Here is a 21765-nt window from a genome sequence, read left to right as displayed (position 1 = left end):
GCCATCCAAAAGTCGTTCTCCATGGCCTCCCCAAACTCCTCCCATGCCCGAGTTTTTGCCTCAGCAACCACTGAAGCCGCATTACGCTTGGCCTGCCGGTACCTATTAGCTGACTCCAGAGTCCCACAGGACAAAAGGGTCCGGTAGGACTCCTCCTTCAGTTTGACATCATCCCTCACTGCCAGTGTCCACCAACGGGTTCAGGGATTGCCGCCACGACAGGCGCCGACCACCTTACGGCCACAGCTCCGGTCAGCCGCCTCAACAATAGAGGCACGGAACATGGCCCATTCGGACTCAATGTCCCCCACCTCCCTCGGGACGTGGTCAAAGTTCTGCCAGAGGTGAGAGTTGAAGCTAATTCTGACAGGGGACTCTGCCAGACATTCCCAGCAGACCCTCACAACATGTTTGGGCCTACCAGGCCTGACCGTCATCCTCCCCCACCATCGAAGCCAACTCACCACCAGGTGGTGATCAGTTGACAGCTTCGCCCCTCTCTTCACCCAAGTGTCCAAGACATGTGACCGCAAGTCCGACGACACGACCACAAAGTCGATCATCGAACTGAGGTCTAGGATGTCCTGGTGCCAAGTGCACATATGAACACCCCTATGCTTGAACATGGTGTTCGTTATGGACAATCCGTAATGATCACTTAAGTCCAATAACAAAACACCACTTGGCTTCAGATCGGGGGGGCCATTCCTCCCAATCACGCCCTTCCATGTCTCACTGTCATTGCCCACGTTAGCATTAAAGTCTCCCAGCAGTACAAGGGAGTCCCCAGAAGGTATGCCCTTTAGCACCCCCTCCAGGAACTCCAAAAAGGGTGGGTACTCCAAACTGCTGTTTGGTGCATATACACAAACAACAGTTAGGACCCGTCCCCCCACCCAAAGGCGGAGGGAGGCTACCCTATCGTCCACCGGGGTAATGTACAGGCTCCAAGTCGGGGGGCAATAAGTATGCCCACACCCACTTGGCACCTCTCACTGGGGGAAACTCCAGAGTGGTAGAGAGTCCAGCCCCTCTCAAGGAGATTGGTTCCAGAGTCCAAGCTGTGCGTCGAGGTGAGCCCGACTATATCTAGCCGGAACCTCTCTACCTCGCGCACTAGCTCAGGCTCCTTCCCTTTCAGAGAGGTGACATTCCACGTCCCAAGAGCCAGCTTCTGTAGCTCCAAGGTCCCCACCTTTGGCCACCACCCCAGCTCACACTGCACCCGACCTCCTTGGCCCCTCCCGTAGGTGGTGAGCCCATGGAAGATTTACAAAATACTTTGCATAATAACTATCATTTTTGTGAAATAATGCAAATATATATTTGAGTATTAAAACCAAACTTATCATAAAAGCCCTTGTGTAGATTAGGAGGTTGGGAAGTGAGCCTAATAAATACAAAATTTATTACATACAAGAAGTGTGGTTACTTCTGGTGTATTTACAGTGCTATGTAAAAGTTTGGGCACCTCTGATAAAAATCACTATCAATTTATAACTTGCTAAGCTTTTGAGGCAGCAACTTCATTTTAATATATTTTATACCTTATGGAAGCAGCAACATTTCAGTAGTGAAATATTTTTATTGGACCAACAGAACCAATTTAATGTGCATTTAAACAAAAATAGGAAGGTGCATAAATTTGGGCGCCCCAAAGGAATAATTCCATCAATTTTTAGTAAAGCCTCCTTTTGCTAAAACAACAGCCTGTAGACACCTCCAACAGCCACTGACAAGTCCCTGAATTCTGGCTGGTGTAATTTTGGACCATTCTTCCATACAAAATGCCTCCAGTTCAGTCAGGTTTGATGGCTTCTGAGCGTGGACCACCTGCTTCAAATCAATCCATACATTTTCAATGATGTTCAGGTCTGGGAACTAGGATGGCCATTCTAGAACATTGTACTTGTGCCTCTGCATGAATTCCTTAGTAGATTTTGAACAGTGGTTTGGATCATTGTCGTGCTGAAACACCCAACCCCTGCGTAACTTCAATTTTGTGATTGACTCTTGAACATTCTTGTCAAGAATATGCTGATACTGGGAGGAATTCATGTGGCCCTCAACTTTAACAAGGTTTCCAGTAATTGTGCTAGCCACACAGCCCCATAACATAATGGATCCTCCACCAAATTTCACAGTAGGCAGCAAGTTCTTCTGGAATGCTGTGAGTTTTTATCCCCATACATAGCGCCTCTGGTTGTGAGCAGATAACTCTACATTAGTCTCATCTGAACCACAGTATTTTTTTCCTCAAAGATGTTTCTGGCTTGTCCAGATGCGCTTTTGCATACCTCATGTGACTCTTCTTGTGGCAAGTACTCAGAAAAGGCTTTTTACACATCACCCTTCCACCAAGCTGTTCCCCGTGCAAAGTGTGCTGAACTGTGGAATGATGTACAATGACACCATCAGCAGCCAGATGTTCTTATAGCTCTCTGGAGGTGGTCTGTGACCATTCTAACCAGCCTTAGGGTGTGCCTTTCAGATATTTTTCTTGGCCTACCACATTTTTCCTTCACAAGGACTGCTCCTGTGGCCTTCCATTTCCTAACTACATTTCTGACTGTGGAGACTGACAGTCCAAACCTTTGTGATAATTTCTTGTACCCATCTCCTAATTCATAACAACAAATTATCTTAGTTTTGTTAAGTCAGTAGAGAGTTCTTTAGAGGTTCCCATGTTGCCACTCTCTAAGAGAGAACCAAGGACAAGCACAACTAGCAATTACCTATGTTAAATAACCTTTTTCATTATTGGTTGTAATTGTCTTTGTAGTTTAAGATCTAATGAGCTAAACAAAGCAATTTTGTGCTGAAACCTGTCAGCATTAAATGACTACAGGTCTTCAAATTAATACAATTATAAGGCGCCCAAAACGTTTGCACTTCACATTTTTTACATTTTTTTTTTTTATTTCACACAACTCAATAATGCTACATGAGAATTTTGGTCTGATAAACATCCCCTTGTTTACATTTCTATAGTAAAAAAAATGGAACATTGCTGTGATCTTCTCTTATGAAGACGGAGCAAATTATCATGCAACTTCATGAGGGTGCCCAAACTTTTACATAGCACTGAACAATTTACCTTAATCACTTCATTTATTTCAATGTCAACAGGTTAGTACTTACCAATTTCATTCATTAAAGCTCTGGCTTTTGATACAAATGGCCCCACTTCACTAGGGTGCATCTTTGATCTTTCTTTGAGATCAGCTCCTGAACAAACAAAAAAAGAATTCAGTCTTGGAATAATTTTGCAAATGTGTGTGGTCATTAAAAATTTGAAGAAAAGCAAAATTAAAACATGCACGGGTGTAATTATAAAATAAATGCAATATATGCAAGGGTTTGGACACCACTGGCCAAATAACATATTTTGCTGAATTTGAAGTGAAAAAAAAAAGTAAATTTTTTATAGTAAACAACTAAATGCTATTTTTATGAAAATGGTAATATGCAGTTACATTTTATTTGCTGAATTAAAAAAATGAAAATAAATAAATTAAAATAAAAAGAATTTGAAAAGGTTTGAGCACTATTTTAGTTGCATGGTCACAGAACTTGTTGGGTCACTAGTCTGGTCTGTTTAATTTACATTAATTTACTTGATAACATTATATAAAATATTTGTGAAGAGAAAATAATGTGCTGGTTGAAATATTTATTATTTGTAAACAGGCATAGACGAAACAAAATGAATTTGACATTACTGAGCAATGACCAAAATAATGAACAAAGAAATGTCCCTTTCATGTGGTTAATATTTATATAAAAAATTTAGGTAACAAATATTTAAATAAGAAAATTATTTGTATGGTTGACAATAGCTAAACAAAAGTAGCAAAAAAAGAGAAAAGTGTTAAAGCAGGAAATTGTTAAATAGAAAAAGATTGCACATTGAAAGAATATTATATTAGTATGCAATAAAAATTATTATTACTAATTTAACAAGCATCCTCTCAACTACAAATGTAAAAAATATGAATTGTTTTCAAAGACTAAAAGGTCCAGGTCAAAGGTGTGTTTAAATTTTTTTGCATTTTTGTAATGGATATTTCAGTGACACCTTTCCATTTAAAGCATGACCTAATTCTAATTTTGCTTAATATGCAACCAATTTTTTTTAAACTAGCACTACTGAAAAAATATAACTCAATATCTCATACTTTAAATCTATACTCATGATTGCACAAAACAAATTAGCGACATGCTCTGAACAAAAGTAACAAGTTCTAATTAAAGGTTTTGTTGATCAAAAATATTTCCTTAAGAGAGTGCATGCTGGGCTGACCTGGCTAAAAATAAAGAACCATATAATGAACTACCCAGCAAAGTTTTGTTTGGTGGACGACAGGATATCATTTATTAGATTTGAGTATTCATAACTAATGGACAAAATATTTACAAAAAAAACAAGTGACTGACAATTTTTTTTTTTTTTTTTGCTATTTACAAGTCTTCTAATAAAATTATGCAACTGCTTTCTTTGCATTACTGTAATTAAGTAAAAATAAACAATTAAATAAATCCTTTGTAGATTCAGAACATCTCTGTAATTAAGTAGGCAGTTAATCTGTTAATATACATAGTGAAAGATTAATAACTACCACCTGCAGATCAATACTTGTTAATCACCAAAGACTGCTTTGGAAAATGTGCTATGTGACATAATGCATCAAAGCTTTCAGATGTACTCTTACTACCAGGAAAAACTGACTTTAAAGTTCTTTCCAAATCCTAAATCAATTTTCAAGACATCTATAAATAAATAAATAAAAATACCAAACAAAACAATATTAAAATTTTACACATCAGTGGAAGGTCCAAGTCCTTTTTACTTTTTAATTAAAACCAGTTTCACTTTTTTTTTTGGCTGCATTATATCTTTATGAAGTAGTGATGTACAGTATGAAAACAATGCATGAATGAATAAATGTAAATTCTAAGGTTGTTCCACTATAAACTAGAGGACACTTTATTCTACAACGTAAAGAAAAATGTGCTTAATACAACAGTTATGATTCTACTACACTGTTAAAAAAAAAGTAGTGATTTTTATGATGGCTGAACCACCTACAACTTTCAATTGCGTGAACATTTGGTCCCTTCTCAGAAAAGGATGGGGGAGGAGGAGGGCAGTCCCTATATTATTTACAGCAAAAATTCCATTTACTTTATTGTTCACAATCAAACTGATCAAGATCCAGATAAAATGGCACCTAATTAAATATTTCAGTGCCGCCTCCAGATTCACAACAACTGTTTCATATACTGAACAATGAAAATTATGGAAATATTTTAAAAAAGTAATTTTAGTTTTTTCATGTAGTAGAGATGGCATGCAGAGTAATCCAAATTATATTTTTGTTGTTTAATGATCACTTTACGCTCAGTGCTGCCAAGAAAGGCTTTGACCTCCACAACATCAAATTTTGACTAACAGGAAATTAGATTATGTTAACTTTTTAACAATCACCTTCATGGTCTCATAACAACAACAATGGCTTACAAAGTATAGACACGCAATTGGAAGAAAAAGACAAGTGAAGGAAAAATAAAATAATTTAATGACCAATAGGCCAAATTTTCACCGGATGAGATGAATCACCCGTTTAAGTAACTTGCAACTTTTCTTTCACCTGCGTTAAAGCAGTTAGCAATATTTTTTGATATAGCTTTCACAATAATGAAAAGTAACAACCCAGCTCAAATACTGGCATTAACTTTACTAAACTATCTGCAGTAACTGCATCCTCAACAGTATGTACTTTATCTATTTGTACTGTAGATTAAAAATGCAACAGAAAGAATCTTAACCAGAAAAAGAACATCTCAACAGTCTTAGTATTGTAATATTAGTTACCCACGTCCTTTAGAACTGACTACAAATAACTACTTTAAACAACACCTACATTCCACGTTGTAACCTTGGATCCTCTAATGGTGGACTACTTTCTATTCCAAGAGCTAAGCAGAAAAGAAGTGGTGAGATGGCCCTTTGCTAATATGCACCAAAAAACCAAGAATAAATTTACCAATACATACAGTATATGCCAGGTGAACACTACAGAACTGCTAAAAACCCACTTTATTTGGCTTTTTCATTGTTATATTTTAGTTCTACTCCTGATAAGACTATACATGTATAGAATTGTCATATTCTTCAATTAATTTGCAATAAATATTAATCTCTTTTTTGTTGTTTTCTTTTCTATGTGGCTGCCTGTGAAGCTTAAATGAAAGAAGATGCCTAATTTTCCACAAGACACAATGCATCAAATTTTTTAGGACAAACCCTGAAAAACATTAAGATACTACTTTAGAACATTTCTGTCAGGTATAATGCCTAGTAGGGGCTGTGCATTCTTTTGGCCTTGGAGCCCATGCAGATTTTCTTTTTGTCTCCAAAATATATGGAGTTTATTATTTTTTCTATCCTCTCCAGCCACCTGACCATGGACACCACATTTCTAATAATAATATTATCTATTTATCTATTTAATGTAAGTGTGTGTTGATTTATATTTTGTATGTTAATTATTAATTATCAATCTCCACCAATTTCATTTTTTTTCTTGTAACCATATCTTTAATATATTGTAAAGAACTTTTGACCTACATCCAGTGTATGAAAATGAGTCACAGAAATAAGTGCTATTGTTATCTAAATTTATTCCTACTGCAACAACAATTTGCATTCCCTCACACAGTTACTACAAACCCTAGTTGGGGAAGTTAATTTGGTGTTGTCAATAACCCACTAAATATATAGGGAGGGGAGAAAAGAAAACCCAAAGGAATAAGAATGCCCACATATGAGAATATGCAAATTTCACCCAGACAGGAACCAAGCCATTGTATACAGAAAGTCCCCTGAAACTTATTTTTATGATTAGATTACTCCTCCAAATTGCATCAAATCTGAATTTTGAGTAACACAATCATTCTATGTAAAAAGCCACAGAATTGAAACAACTATGCTAATAATTATCACAATGTTTAAGTGCAGATATATATTTCATCTTGCTTCACTTGTAAGGATGTTTTAAAAAAAATTAAAAATTAATTTTGATATCTTCAGAACATTATGTTATTCTGTAAGTAAGCTAGCACAGTTAGTGACTTTAACAAGATATTTTTCCCAAAATATTGTTGCATTCTCAAGTCTAACTGAAGGAAATCTTTAAAAGGTTTTCTTACATAAGCATAAAAACTACCAATACTGATCTTTGAATCAGATACCAGCATATCAGACCGAAAGATAATCTAAGTAAACTCCGAGATTATATTTATTTTACATGGCATTTCCACCACACAAAAAATTTGACATGAACTTTGTCCAATTCACTTTATCATGTGAAACTGGCATCCCACTCACTACTCGACCATGATATTTTTTTTATTAATAAAATAAAACCTGACAGTGAAATGTGACAGCTGATGAGACAGAAATGAGAACGACGTGTGAGAAGTGAAAAATGGCAAATCAAACAGTGAGAGAGAAGTGTTGAATGATAAATGACAAATAATTGTTGACATGGAGTAATTACTAATACTTCACATCTGGAAAAGTAAAAAAATGACAACGCCTTAAAATGAAGGTCATGCAACTGTATTTCCCTCATATTTGACTTTTCAATCACTAACAGTATTGTCTGTTTTGTACTCGTGTTGCTGTATTATACCTTTGCTTTTCTTTATCACATTCCTTTATTGTAGACTACTAAATAAACATTTTACAGTCAGTCTACAAAGAGATCTCAACCAGTTCAGCCCTTAATTTACTTAAAGGAAAAATAGCCACATTAATGCACAGTATGGGAACATTGTAAAAGTATCCATGGGTTTATCTTGTTTGTATCTTTCAATCTGTTCCAAGCAGTAGCAAATTACCTCTAAAATTCAAAAAGAAGTTGTAAAAACAACATAAACAACATAAGATGCAGTGGAACTCACTGCTAACTAAAAGATCAAGATATTGTACTATTGTTATGCTTCTTCACGACAATGCACCAGTTCACATGTCACATCACTCACAGGCTACCATCTGAGAATGTGGGTTCCAGCAGCTGAACCATCTACCCAGTCCTGACCTGGCTCCCTCAGATTATCCAGAGAGAAATCTCTCTGTGGACAGTAGTTTTCAAGTGATGAAGACATCAAGGCAACTGTGACGTCCTTGTTTGAAGGTCAAACAGAAGATTTTTTTTTTTCTTTTTTCAAAAGGGTTAAAGTCATTGCAGGAAAAGTGGACAAAATTTTTTTGAAAAAGCTTTTCTTTCCTACTGGGGTAGATAAATTATCGAAAGCCCCTCGTACTTACTTTAATAAAGGTTGGAGTTCTGATTTGTAGGGAAGTAGTTCTAGGGTGGCTTTAAAAGCTCTGTCTAGTAACACTGATAGTGAAAGGAAAGGCTCAAAGGGAATTTGAAAAAATAGGTAATAAAGACAGAGAGAGAGAGGTATTAGATGTAGAAAGGTCTATAAATTTGTTGTTTGAGTACCTCCTACAGGTCAGAATGACTGTCATTTTACACTGAAGTTGTGTTTTATTGTTTAAGTTACTAGGCACAGTACCAGTCAAACACAGGTAATAGAATAATTTTAAAAATTTGTTATTTAATTCCCTACTTGTATCTTCAGCTCCTTTGCTCTCTACTTGCGTGTGTGAACATCTCTTCACTGGCACACCCTCTCTCAAGCACATTCTCATAAAGCCTGCTTCGTTTCAAAGCACCTTTCTCACCTCCTGTGAAGATCTATACCTTCCGTCTTTGAAGGAAACTCTCTCAGAGTGCACCTTAACTCCTCCTAATTCGCCTCACATTCGCAATGTCTTCTGTCACAACACCAAAGCCAAACTGACCAATCAGATTGCTCATAGGAACTGGACACACAGACCTTAGTGTTTTATTATATAGTAGATAGATTAGTTTCATGAATTTCATTATGCATACAATAATGCAAAATGTATGGTTTTTACCAGCTTACTTAAAAGTTTAATAGTGGCATATTACTGTATATAGTTCAGTTATTTGTTATTCAACATGTTCATTGTGAAAGATCCCCCATAAAAAAAGACAAGTCTAAATCATTTTCATACTACAGTATTAAAAAGATTTTTTTACTTTCATTTTTTAATATTTTCCAAGTTTCTAAATACAGGAGGACAATTCAGAACTGCTCTAGAATCTAAACTAAGCTTGCAGAACAAAGAAGAAAAATAAAAAAAAAATCTACACAAATTCAATTCAAATCTCATTAATTCTAATAACTAACTAGACTAAAAACAGTTCATTATAGTCAAGTTCTCAAAAACATTTCCGTGATGAAAGCAACAGCCATAGAATTATTAAAGGGATCTTTCATAACAATTTTCTTAGAAGTGAGTCAACGAAGAATTGAAAATTAACCACTGAAAATCCAGTTCTCATTACTGCACTCAAAGTCACCAAGGTCACACAGTAAAATTTGATCTTGGTGGCTTTTTGCATTTTACCAGTCGCTTAGTATGATTAAGAAAAACACTTTAGATATATATATAATATAGATTACTTCATATACATGTACTGTGAGGGAGTATATATTACTGTATACAGTCATATGAAAAAGTTTGGGAATAATTTACTCTACTTTCAACAAAAAAGATAACAGTGGTATGTCTTTCATTTCCTAGGAACATCTGAGTGTTTTCTGAACAAAGATTTTTAGTGAAGCAGTATTTAGTAGTATGAAATTAAATCAAATGTGAAAAACTGGCTGTGCAAAAATTTGGGTCCCCTTGTAATTTTGCTGATTTGAATGCATCTAACTGCTCAATACTGATTACTTGCAACACCAAATTGGTTGGATTAGCTTGTTAAGCCTTGAACGTCATAGACAGGTGTGTCCAATCGCGAGAAAAGGTATTTAAGGTGCTCAATTGCAAGTTGTGCTTCCCTTTGACTCTCCTCTGAAGAGTGACAGCATGGGATCCTCAAAGCAACTCTCAAAAGATCTGAAAACAAAGATAGTTCAGTCTCATGGTTTAGGGGAGGGCTACAAAAAGCTATCTCAGAGGCTTAAACTGTCAGTTTCAACTGTAAGGAATGTAATCAGGAAATGGAAGGCCACAGGCACAGCTGCTGTTAAACCAAGGTCTGGCAGGCCAAGAAAAATACAGGAGTGGCATATGTGCAGGATTGTGAGAATGGTTACAGACAACTCACAGATCACCTCCAAAGACCTGCAAGAACATCTTGCTGCAGATGGTGTATCTGTACATCGTTCTACAATTCAGCGCAATTTGCACAAAGAACATCTATATGGCAGGGTGATGAGAAAGAAGCCCTTTCTACACTCACGCCACAAACAGAGTCGCTTGTTGTATGCAAATGCTCATTTAGACAAGCCAGATTCATTTTGGAACAAAGTGCTTTGAACTGATGAGACAAAAATTGAGAGTTATTTGGTCATAACAAAAAGCACTTTGTATGGCAGAAGACTAACACCGCATTCCAAATAAAACTCCTGCTACCTACTGTCAAATTAGGTGAAGGTTTCATCATGCTGTGGGGCTGTGTGGCTGGTTCAGGGACTGGGGCCCCTGTTAAAGTCGAGGGTCGAATGAATTCAACCCAGTATCAACAAATTCTTCAGGATGATGTTCAAGCATCAGTCACAAAGTTGAAGTTACGCAGGGGTTGGATATTCCAACAAGACAATGATCCAAAACACAGTTCGAAATCTACAAAGGCATTCATACAGAGGGAGAAGTACAATCTTCTGGAATGGCCGTCAAAGTCCCCTGACTTGAATATCATCGAAAATCTATGGGATGATTTGAAGCAGGCTGTCCATGCTCGGCAGCCATCAAATTTAACTGAACTGGAGATATTTTGTATGGAAGAATTGTCAAAAATACCTCCATCCAGAATCCAGACACTCAAAGGCTATAGAAGGCGTCTAGAGGCTGTTATATTTGCAAAAGGTGGCTCAACTAAGTATTGATGTAATACCTCTTTTGGGGTGCCCAAATTTATGCACCTGCCTAATTTTGTTAGGATATATATTGCATATTTTCTGTTAATCCAATAAACGTAATGTCACTGCTGAAATACTATTGTTTCCATATTGCATGTCATATATTAAAAGGAAGTTGCTACTTTGAAAGCTCAGCCAATGATAAAACAAAAATCCAAAGAATTAAGAGGGGTTCCCAAACTTTTTCATATGACTGTAAATATACACAAATCACATACACAGTGAGGACTGCAGCCTCATAGATACAGTGTGCTGGGTTGGAATCCCACAGCCAGATGTTGGTAATATGGAGATTACATCTTCTCCCCATGTTTTCATAGGTTTAAATCCAGATACTACACTTTTCCTTCCACATTCTCAAAGAAATGCATGTTAGGGTTACAAACTGTGCGAGTGTGGTCACGTTCTTGAGTGGACTGCAATGGATGTTTCTGGCCCAATGCAAGCCTGAAATAGATTAGATGGGTTTCACAATGGGAGATATATTAAATGTACATTAATATTGTTATAAAAGGTAGGAAGGAGCCCCGGCAGCGTTTCTTGGAATATTTCTGCTGAATACTTTGCCGACTTAAAGTACTCAGTACGTCAGAGGCAGGAAGTGCAGCATAATGGCACTCAGTTTTGTTTCAATTCTCTCCTTTGTTATTACGTTCTGAAGGTACCAAGTGCATCCCATAACTGAGCCTGTCCATTTATTAGCTTGTTGATTTAGTGAGCCTCTCTTGAAGTGATGTTTCCAGCCCAGCACACCACAGTGCAGAAAATTGCCAACACATTTAGAACATATATTACTGGTCATCATCCCATGAACAGCATCCTTGCCATAAACCATGCTATGAGTGAAGACAGTATTGAAGTACAGAGGAATCCTGAAGAAAAAACAGTTGCATTCTTCCAGAAACATCGACTTTCACACATGTTCAATTCAGGTTTTCTCTCAAAGGCTGGTAGTGCTCTGAAGCCAATGTAGGATAAGTGAGCGAGAAAGAGGTTTTCTTTTATAAAGGTGGTGATAACAGGAGAACAGGGTTGCATGCAGTAGATTCAACTTTTGCTTTTTGGAAGTTTCCGGATTAACCCCTAGAATATTTTCAGTCCTTGGATGAAGAAGGCAAACTGTACATTGTTCAGTCAAAAGACACGAATTCAGACACACTAATAAAAAGGCTGGAATAGCAAATATACTAAATTCAAAAACCCAGAGGCTTTGGGAAAAATCAAACAATTTAACAACATGCCAGGCACGTATATTAAAATATCTTAGTTAGTGACTGTGGGAGAAAGGGACGACTATTCACTACAGTATCTTGCTTTATGCCATTTAGGCATCTATCTTGTTTGATATTTCTTGCTTTAAATTTCCTTACTATGCAACTGAAATATTTTAGCTTAAACCTGACTATAACTCCAGCATAAAATAAAATTTAAACCAACTAATCTGTCCATGTAGCAGACCATGGGCATTAATCTTCTCCAGGTCCATGATTCAAATTTTCTTTTTCTCCGATTTTTTGAATAACCTTCTTTCATAGCTGTTTTGTGCTTACTGGTTAAAGCCTCAAATATTGAGACTTTTCTTGATAACTTTGACTCTTTGAAATTCATATGGCTCTCTAGACATTTAAGCATTTTTTGTAAAAGAAAATCATCTAACCTACTGAAATTTGAAAATGAAAGAAAATGCAAGGTGAATATCAATAAAAGAAAATGTTTGGATCTATTGCCATATATACTGTAAGAAAATTTTAGAATACAAATCAATCTACGATTAATATTTTAAACTAAAAACTATTGACTCTCAACTAGAGTTTATTCATTGAAATGATTTATCACCAAATAAATACAGTGAAATGTAGATTTATTCATCTGTAATACAGTTTCTATTACCTTGAATGAAAACTTTATTAGCTGAAATTCCTGACACCATAATGACTGACATTTCCTAAGGTCAAATATAACTGCATTTACAATTTGCACTGTACATTACTGTTTAAATACCAATGTCCATGCATGCAAATTTAATATCTGTCCACTTGTGTAAAAATGGGTATTTGCTCAACACATCTGCAAGCTTTTTCATATCCTGGATGGAAAGTAGGTAAAAATTTTTAGACCTTGTGCTTCATTATTAGAAGCTGAACTACTTTGGTGCTGTTTGACTGTATAATTTTTCCTGGAAACCTACTCACAATGATCTTACTTCTGCACTCCAGATTCCTTTTACAGGCCCATGTGCAGTGTGCACCCACGCCACCTTTACAGGGTTGATGTGCTCAACACAGCTGGTTCCTTTTTTTTTTTTTTTTTTATTAAATTTTCATTTGAGGAGGTGGTGCATGATAAATTGTCATTTCACATCTGATGACACCTCTTGTGAAATTTGTCTTATCTGTATCACTGACAGGTCCTGCATTCCATGTTTGTAGGCACTGATGCAGAATGCACATAGGAAGGCTTACGTTTTTAACAAGTATGATTGTGGAAGCAATGCACTCCATAGGAAACTGAACTGTTCTTTACTGTTAAAAGTATTTTAGTCAGTGTGAAGAAATGATGTTTTTCTGGATGTTTTTTTGAAAGAAATAAGTGGATAGGACTGGCGAGCTTTGTTGGGCTGAATGGCCTGTTCTCATCTAGAGTGTTCTAATGTTCTAAAGAGAGGGAAATGTAATAAAAACTTGACTGATTTTTTTGTGCAAGCGCCAAAATCACGCTAACAAGGAAATCTGGGAAGGTAAGGCACTTGAAAGTATTTCATGATGACAGAAGAAGAGCAGTGTTGGAGGCCCTGATTGTAGATGCAGGGAACACTTACTCTGCATGTCATCAAATTACAAGTGCACATCCCAAAATGCATGTGACATTAGTTACCTATTAATTAAATATTGGTATGAAGTCTTGCTCTTATAATATCTGTTTGTTATTATTGTCAGCAAAGCACATCTTCCAAAATGGAAAGTTCATCATTACTTTAAAAAAATAAATTAAAAAAAGTAAGCTATATTTAAATTTACTAACTAGCTAAGTTACCCTACCTTGCTTGCTGAGTTTCCTAAATTATGGGGCCATTGATTACCATGTATCAAAAATAACATGTAAATAAATAAAAATACAAATATTAAATACAGAAAAGTACCCAACTGCTTTAGTTTCACCAAGGGGACACTTTCCCCCCACTACTCTAATTTCAGTTGATTCACAACAGGGAAAAACAACCCTGCTGTTAAAATGTCTGTGGGCCATGAAGTGACTTAAATAGGTAAAACTGGATCACAGGGCTATAAAGGTTGAGAAACAGTGCTCAAAGATAAATGCTGTAATCCAGCTAGACAATGAAATTGTTATCCTGAAGTAGCTGATGGTTCAGGGGTTAATGGGGTTGGGGTTTTTTAGCAGCAGTTGCTACCTTTAATAACCTGACACTTTTTATCAATGCTCTTATTTAAGACATTTTCAATCCTAGTTCACTTGGACTAGCTTCTTCAAACAGTGGTGCAATTTTCGCAAAAGTCTGGCTCGTTAAGTGCAGACCAAAACAATCGTACCGAGACCCTTACAAATGGGTGGTCTTAGTGCTGTATCAAGAGAACCCTGGAGTGATTCGCTGGAGGTATGCATGTGATCCAACATGGTACCGATCTAACTTCATGAAATACTATACATTATGTACAAAATTTTACGTGCTGTGGATGTCACACTGTTGTCTACTGTTAGTAATGGTGGAATTTCCTTTATAACATAATGAGTTGAGGATTAACATGAAGCACTAAAAACAAATAAAGGGTGGAAAAAAAAAGATTAAATACGCACATGGGTAAAAATGTAACGCAATTTGCATAAAACTACTCTCACAAAGACTAACAAAACTTGATTCAAGCTCAAAGCCTCGCAGTCTCAGACAACAGTTGACAATATTTTTTTAAAATATGACAAAGGGGACATAAATTTACTTGTGTTCAGGTAAATCAAAACACATGTGCAGGTGTCAAGGAATGAATAGCATTGTCCTGTGAGACAGACATTCAAACGTTCTAATCTTACACCACTAAAATGATGTAGGTAGGTGGGACATCCTCTCAATGTGCACACTAACTTTGACATGTTACTCAATGTTAATCAAGCATTTTAAAATAATTATTAATAACAGAAATGTACAAGAGTTAAGACAGTAGACAGTACAACTCCATTCCTATTGTAGTGACCCTCTACATGAATAGAGGAGAAAGGAGGACAATATGAATTGTGGACTAAAAAAAAAAAAAAAAAAAAAAAAAAAAAAAAAAAAAAAGTTAAAAAGGTTTATTCTTATTTAAGGTTTCAATAATGACTAAAAAAGGAATAGTGTCTTTAAGTGATGTTACAGTAAGAAAAGCAATAAGCTATAACTATTTGCATCCCATGATCTCATTAGACCTTCTTCTAATGCAAAGAGTCTTGGTGTCATTTTTGACTCCTCCCTTTCTTATTCTGCCCACATAAACCACATTAAGAAAGTTTTACTTCCACCCCCGTAACATATCCTGTGTGTGCTCATTCCTCTCCTTTTCTAATGATAAGAAACTTGTCCATGCTTTTATCACATCCTGCTTTTATTATTTTAACTTCCTACTAACAGGTACCCCTTCAAATCCTAGATCACATCTCCAGTTAATTTAAAACTTCGCTGCAAGAGTCCTTACATGAACCAGCAACAGTGAGCACATCACACATACCCCACACACGCCACTTTGATTTCACTGGCAGCCTGTGTCTTACAAGATTGAGTATAAAATCAGATTAATAAGCTGCAAAACTTTAAATGGCCTTGCACCAGACTACATCAGTGAACTTCTCCAACACAATGCTCCTGTTCGCCGCTAAGGTCCTCTGATTGTGGCAATCTTGTTGTGCCCCACTCTAACCTGCACTCTATGGGAGACATGGCCTTCAGTTATATAGCACCCCGACTTGAAATGAACGCTTAAAATTAGTTAGATCAGCTGACGCCATTCATTCTTGTAAAAACAACTTAAAATTCATCTGTTCAGGAAGGCTTTTACCTTAGCCTAATTCTGCCCCTTGTTTCAGTTTACCTCTCTGTCCAGATGCTCAGGATAATTTGTGGGTATGTTATACTATAAATTATGTGATTTGTTCAGGCATTTCTTTTAGTATTGAATTTAGTATTACACTCTGGTTTATTCTGTCTTTTATTCCGTTTAATGCTTTTGTATATCCTGTGCTTATCTGTTTATTGTTCTATGCAGAAACTGTGTGCATCATTTTGTTTTAAGCACCTAGAGCATGGGAAAGGAGCTATATAAATAAAATATATTACAATTATCCCTGACTGCCACTTCTCCATCCCAGGGACTAGTCAGTGGAGAACACCCTGACTGTTGCTCTGGCACATAATTCAGCTCCAAAGCACACCAACTCACTAATGTGACTTGTGCTCTTTTTAGTCCCATTTGTTACTCGTTAACCCTTCCAAACCTACCCAGCCAGCTGTAGCTCTTGTTTTAACCCTTTCCTCTCTTTGCATAGAGAGCTGCATGAGGCCATCTCCTGTAAATATCATTATTTTCAGGGAGACCGGGCAGATTAGCCCTCAAGTTTCTTTCCCCGGTTTTAATTTGCACTGGTTAAGGTCCACTGGCGGTGGACATTCGCACTGGTGCCAAAAAACAAATGACATGCTAAAACAGACATGTCACTTTACAGCCGAGACACTACACTATCTTCCTCCAAGCAGAGCTTGATGTGGAACAAAAGTTTAATCTGTGTCTTTTTCCTCTCAGTTAATTATTACTTTTACACAAAGGGGTCAGGAATCCCCCTTGGATATTGGAGCAGGTATATTAGTATATAAGCATCAAGCACCACTGGTACCAGCTCTGTCAGAGCCTGCAAGCACCAGAGCAGTGTGGGGCTGCAAATACACATGCACTATTCCCATTCAAACTCTGCACACGATGCACTGATCAGGCTGCCTTCCCTCAACTCCACCGCATTTCTGCTAAAAAGCTAAGCACTCATGCACTGTGAATATGAGTGCCTAACAGCTTTAAAAAAAAAAAAAAAAAGGGACAGCAGTTTAACACTTTGAGGAAATTTCTGCAAATGTTTGAAGCCAGTCAATAATGTGTATATACAACGGTGATATGCCCAGCCAATCGGAGATGGATGATATCATCGACCATCGGCTCAGGCCAAACTGGAAAAAGTGAACATTGCATAATCCTTTAAAACTCATTTATTTACTGACATATTCTCTTCGAAGCTGCTGATTGTCTTTCTGTTGGAGTAGAAGACAGAGTGCTATGCATTTGTGTGGAACAAAACTTTAAAAATAAACACTGCTGTAAAAAGTTGCAGGTAACCCCATACCCTGTATATAAAGCAAGGCTACCACAAAGTACACCTGGCAGACTACTATATCCATCCATCCATTGTCCAACCCGCTGAATCCGAACACAGGGTCACGGGGGTCTGCTGGAGCCAATCCCAGCCAACACAGGGCACAAGGCAGGAACCAATCCCGGGCAGGGTGCCAACCCACAGCAGGACACACATAAACACACCCACACACCAAGCACACACTAGGGCCAATTTAGAATCGCCAATCCACCTAACCTGCATGTCTTTGGACTGTGGGAGGAAACCGGAGTGCCCCGGAGGAAACCCACGCAGACACGGGGAGAACATGCAAACTCCACACAGGGAGGACCCGGGAATCGAACCCAGGTCCACAGGTCTCCCAACTGCGAGGCAGCAGCGCTACCCACTGTGCCACCGTGCCGCCCAGACTACTATATTCATTTACTAGCAAAATACCCGCGCTTCGCAGCGGAGAAGTAGTGTGTTAAAGAGGTTATGTAAACATATATATACATAAACATATATACATACATATATATACATATACACATCCACATATATATATACATATATCAACATATATATACACATACAGACACATATATACATATACATATTTGTATATCTACATATATATATATATACACATATATACATATACTTATTTGTATATCTACATATATATACACATATATACATATACATATTTGTATATCTACATATATATACCCATATATACATATACATACATATCTATCTACATACATACACATACATACATATCTATATATATATATATATATATATATATATATATACACATACATACACATATATATATATATATATATATATATATATATATATATATATATATATATATATATATATAGCTGATTACCCAGTGGATTCGCTCACTGAGTGCAAGAGAAAAAAATAAAATGTATGTATAAAATAAGTTTAATTGCCAAATTTATTTTTCCACAAATAAAGGGCACTTACAATAACATAGAAATCAATATAAACAACATTAACATCATTATCATATGAGAATATGAAGTAATATATAAGAAGCACATTGCATATAAATATAAATTATTAAACAGTAAAATGTTCTTCTATAATACGCTACCGTGGCTATTCGTTTGTCTGTCCAGGATTTTAAATCACCTGTAGCTCGCAAACCGTTTCACCTATTGACTTGAAATTTGGTACACATATACTACGTCACGTCTACTATTCGCTTTCCCACACATATGAACAAATATATATTATATATATATATATATACACATACATATACACACACATACACATATATACATATACATACATAGTGCGTTGCAACACGGGCTGCGATTGTTACATGGGAGGGAGAGGACAAATCACAGCTTCCTGCTTTCTAATCGGGCTTGTGATTGCTGCTTTGACGGATGCCCAGATCCCACAGTATTTCCCCTTAGGAGAGGCGTTAGGCAAGTGTAATTGAATAGCGGTGCTGCAAGTTATTGCTCTTTTTATCTTTATTTTATTTTATTGTAGAGTCAACTGACAGCTGCGCGCACCAGTGCGTGCGTGGCGGATGCGTACGGCTGACGTTTTCATTGTCTACCACCTCCGCTAATCATTCTTGAGGCAGATTGAAGACTTAAGTGCCAGCTTAACTGAAAAATTAAAGAAAACATACTAAGTTTTCAAAAAAAATCAGTTTTTAACGGGAAAAGATGCCGACGAAAGAAGAGAAGCAGCGGGACGCTAGGGTGAAGAGCTGCTCATTAAGCAGCAAGCTCATCAACCTCTGAGCAAACGAATGGTAAACGTACAGAGAAAGAGGATAAATACTATGAATGGTCATGTCAAGTATATTCACTCCACGTTATCGTGCAGTGCGCTGTTACTGGTATTTTGATAAAAGAATCTGAATAACATATAAGAAGCGTATAAATTATTAAACAGTAAAACATTAACATTTAAGAAGTAAAGATACATTGAGTACTACTGTAGTGCTTTCGGGTATAGTACATTTTTTGTTTGCCCATTACATGCATAAATGTATACATTTTTTGGTGTACCTACCCAAGAACACGCGACATGACCCGGCAGTTAAAAATTTATCGCTCCAGGAATTTTAACTCTGTTACAAAGTCATCTAATATGGTATTGCAAACGGCAGCGGGAGCGTTTCTATAAACTCAATTTAAACTTACTGTTTACACCGTGCTTTGAAGATGCATAGTATGCGACACGTGTTTCGCCGTAATTGTGGGCTCATTAGGAGTACACAGTCACTGCACTCCCTTACTGGAATCGATCCTCGGACGTAGAGGCAAAGCCCCTAACGTTGTGCTACGGCGTGTGGTTCGTTCATTTGACAGCATGTAGATCGGGGTAATTACATTGCAGGCATTCGTAGTCTGATTCACAACCTGATTGTATGGGTGGTTACCTACCAGGTAACGCTTGTGGTTGGTGAGCAAGTCGGCTAACTTCTGCCACGGTGCCCTCTTTCAGTTGCGAGAAGCAGATCATACAATGGTTGAAATAGTTAATATATATAGCAAAATCACCGCGCTTCGCAGGGGGCGAATATGGTATTGCAAACGGCAGCGTTTCTATAAACTTAATCTGAAGTTACGGTTTATACCGTGCTTTGTTTCATATTCTTTTCCTACTTTATCAATTGTGTAATGTGTTTTTTGAAGAGGTTTGATTCATGGAAGTGATCACTCCTGCTGCGTTCAGTCACTTCACGTGAGCCGCTCTCTTGTGTGATGTTGCGATGTCCACGGGTTTATTTAATGTTAGCTAAGACCCGGCAGTTAAAAGTTCTCGCTACAGCAATTTTAACTCTGTTACAAAGTGATGCAAACTCTAGTTTATACCTCGTGTCTTCTCATTAAACTTGTATCTCGCGAATATGGCATTGCAAACGGCAGCGTTTCTATAAAGTTAATTTAAGGTTAGGTTTATACCGTGCTTTTTTTATACCTCGTGTCTTCTCATTAAACTTGTATCTCGCGAATATGGTATTGCAAACGGCAGCGGGAGCGTTTCTATAAAGTTAATTTAGACTTACGGTTTACACCGTGCTTTTTTATACCTCGTGTCTTATGAAGATGCTTGTATGCGTCACTCACTCGCTTCTTATTGTTTCGCTGCCTTGTCAATTGTGTAATGAGTGTTTTCTTCAGCGCTCTTTGGGGCTCCTCCTTCTTTTCTACGTACTGAGTTCACAGTCAGTTCACGTGATTACGTGGGAGGCGTGATGACGCGACACGCAACTCAGTCTCCTACGGCCATCTTGCTGCCTTCCATTACAGTATATGGACAAAAAAGAGGTTCCAGTTATGACCATTACGCTTTGAATTTCGAAATGAAACCTGCCTAACTTTTGTAAGTAAGCTGTAAGGAATGAGCCTGCCAAATTTCAGCCTTCCACCTACACGGGAAGTTGGAGAATTAGTGATAAGTCAGTCAGTCAGTCAGTCAGTGAGGGCTTTGCCTTTTATTATTATAGATAATTTGTCTACCCAGTCTTATTCACATTTAAAACTAGTAAATGTTTCCTTAGTAATTCACAGCTAAACCCAACTTTGCATAAGACAATTTACTTCTGTGTTTAAATTGGTATTTGACATAAAGGGTGTGTAAATAAGGAAGAGAATGTTTTATGAGCCCAACGTTATATGCAAACATGGCTCCGCCTATTCAAGTCAGGTTACTATCAACACAACAAAGCATTCTAATACTTACTTAATCCAATTTATAGTGTTGCATGGGAATCCTACCAAAGCTGGACAGGGCACAAAGAAGCATGCCCCAGGAAGGGCACTAGTTCATGACATGACTGACTTTCATATATAGCTACATTCTCAAAGGACCAATTTAGAGTTGTGAGCTAACCTATGCTGCATTACTTTTTTGGTAATGTAAGATGAAACAGCAGTATACAAAAGACAACCAATGAAGACGGAAGGAGAAAATGCAGACTCCAAATGAACTCTCATTGGGTACAGGACTGAAGCTCAGATCACTGAAATTATGAAGCACCAAAATTAACCACAGCACCACTCTCCATGTCAATAAAACGTTATTCTGTAAAAAAAAAAAAAATATGAGAGAGAGAGAGAGAGATTTTCATATGAGAATAGCAGCTCTATTTGTATTACCACAAAGCACAGAACAACAATTCTCATATACCACAGTAAGAACAACAAAAATAAAACAAAATCAGGTTGATGTATGATTTGGAAAAAAGCGTCTTTACCTGCACAGAATATCCCAGGCACTAAACTGCAGAGAATTACCGTTCTAATGCTTTTGTTTCCCCTCACGTTTTCCACCGTTTCACTCATCTGAAATTAAGGA

The 21765-nt window shown here is 37.1% G+C and overlaps 1 protein-coding gene across 1 annotated transcript in view; it reads right to left on the bottom strand.

Annotated features, from left to right (window-relative positions):
- auh (AU RNA binding protein/enoyl-CoA hydratase) overlaps window positions 1–21765 on the bottom strand; it is a 208128-nt gene that overhangs the window by 164609 nt on the left and 21754 nt on the right. Inside the window, exons 3-4 of the mRNA XM_028804872.2 lie at window positions 21665–21752; window positions 3142–3228 (exon numbers count right to left, since the gene is read on the bottom strand). Coding sequence (XP_028660705.1) covers window positions 3142–3228; window positions 21665–21752 — 175 coding nt within the window. The remainder of the gene's footprint in view (window positions 1–3141; window positions 3229–21664; window positions 21753–21765) is intronic.

The sequence above is a fragment of the Erpetoichthys calabaricus genome, chromosome 7 (assembly GCF_900747795.2).
Source record: "Erpetoichthys calabaricus chromosome 7, fErpCal1.3, whole genome shotgun sequence".
In the NCBI taxonomy this organism is placed as follows: Eukaryota; Metazoa; Chordata; class Cladistia; order Polypteriformes; family Polypteridae; genus Erpetoichthys; species Erpetoichthys calabaricus.
The sequence above is the reverse complement of the archived record's forward strand: the minus strand, read 5'-3'. Positions and strand labels throughout refer to the sequence as shown.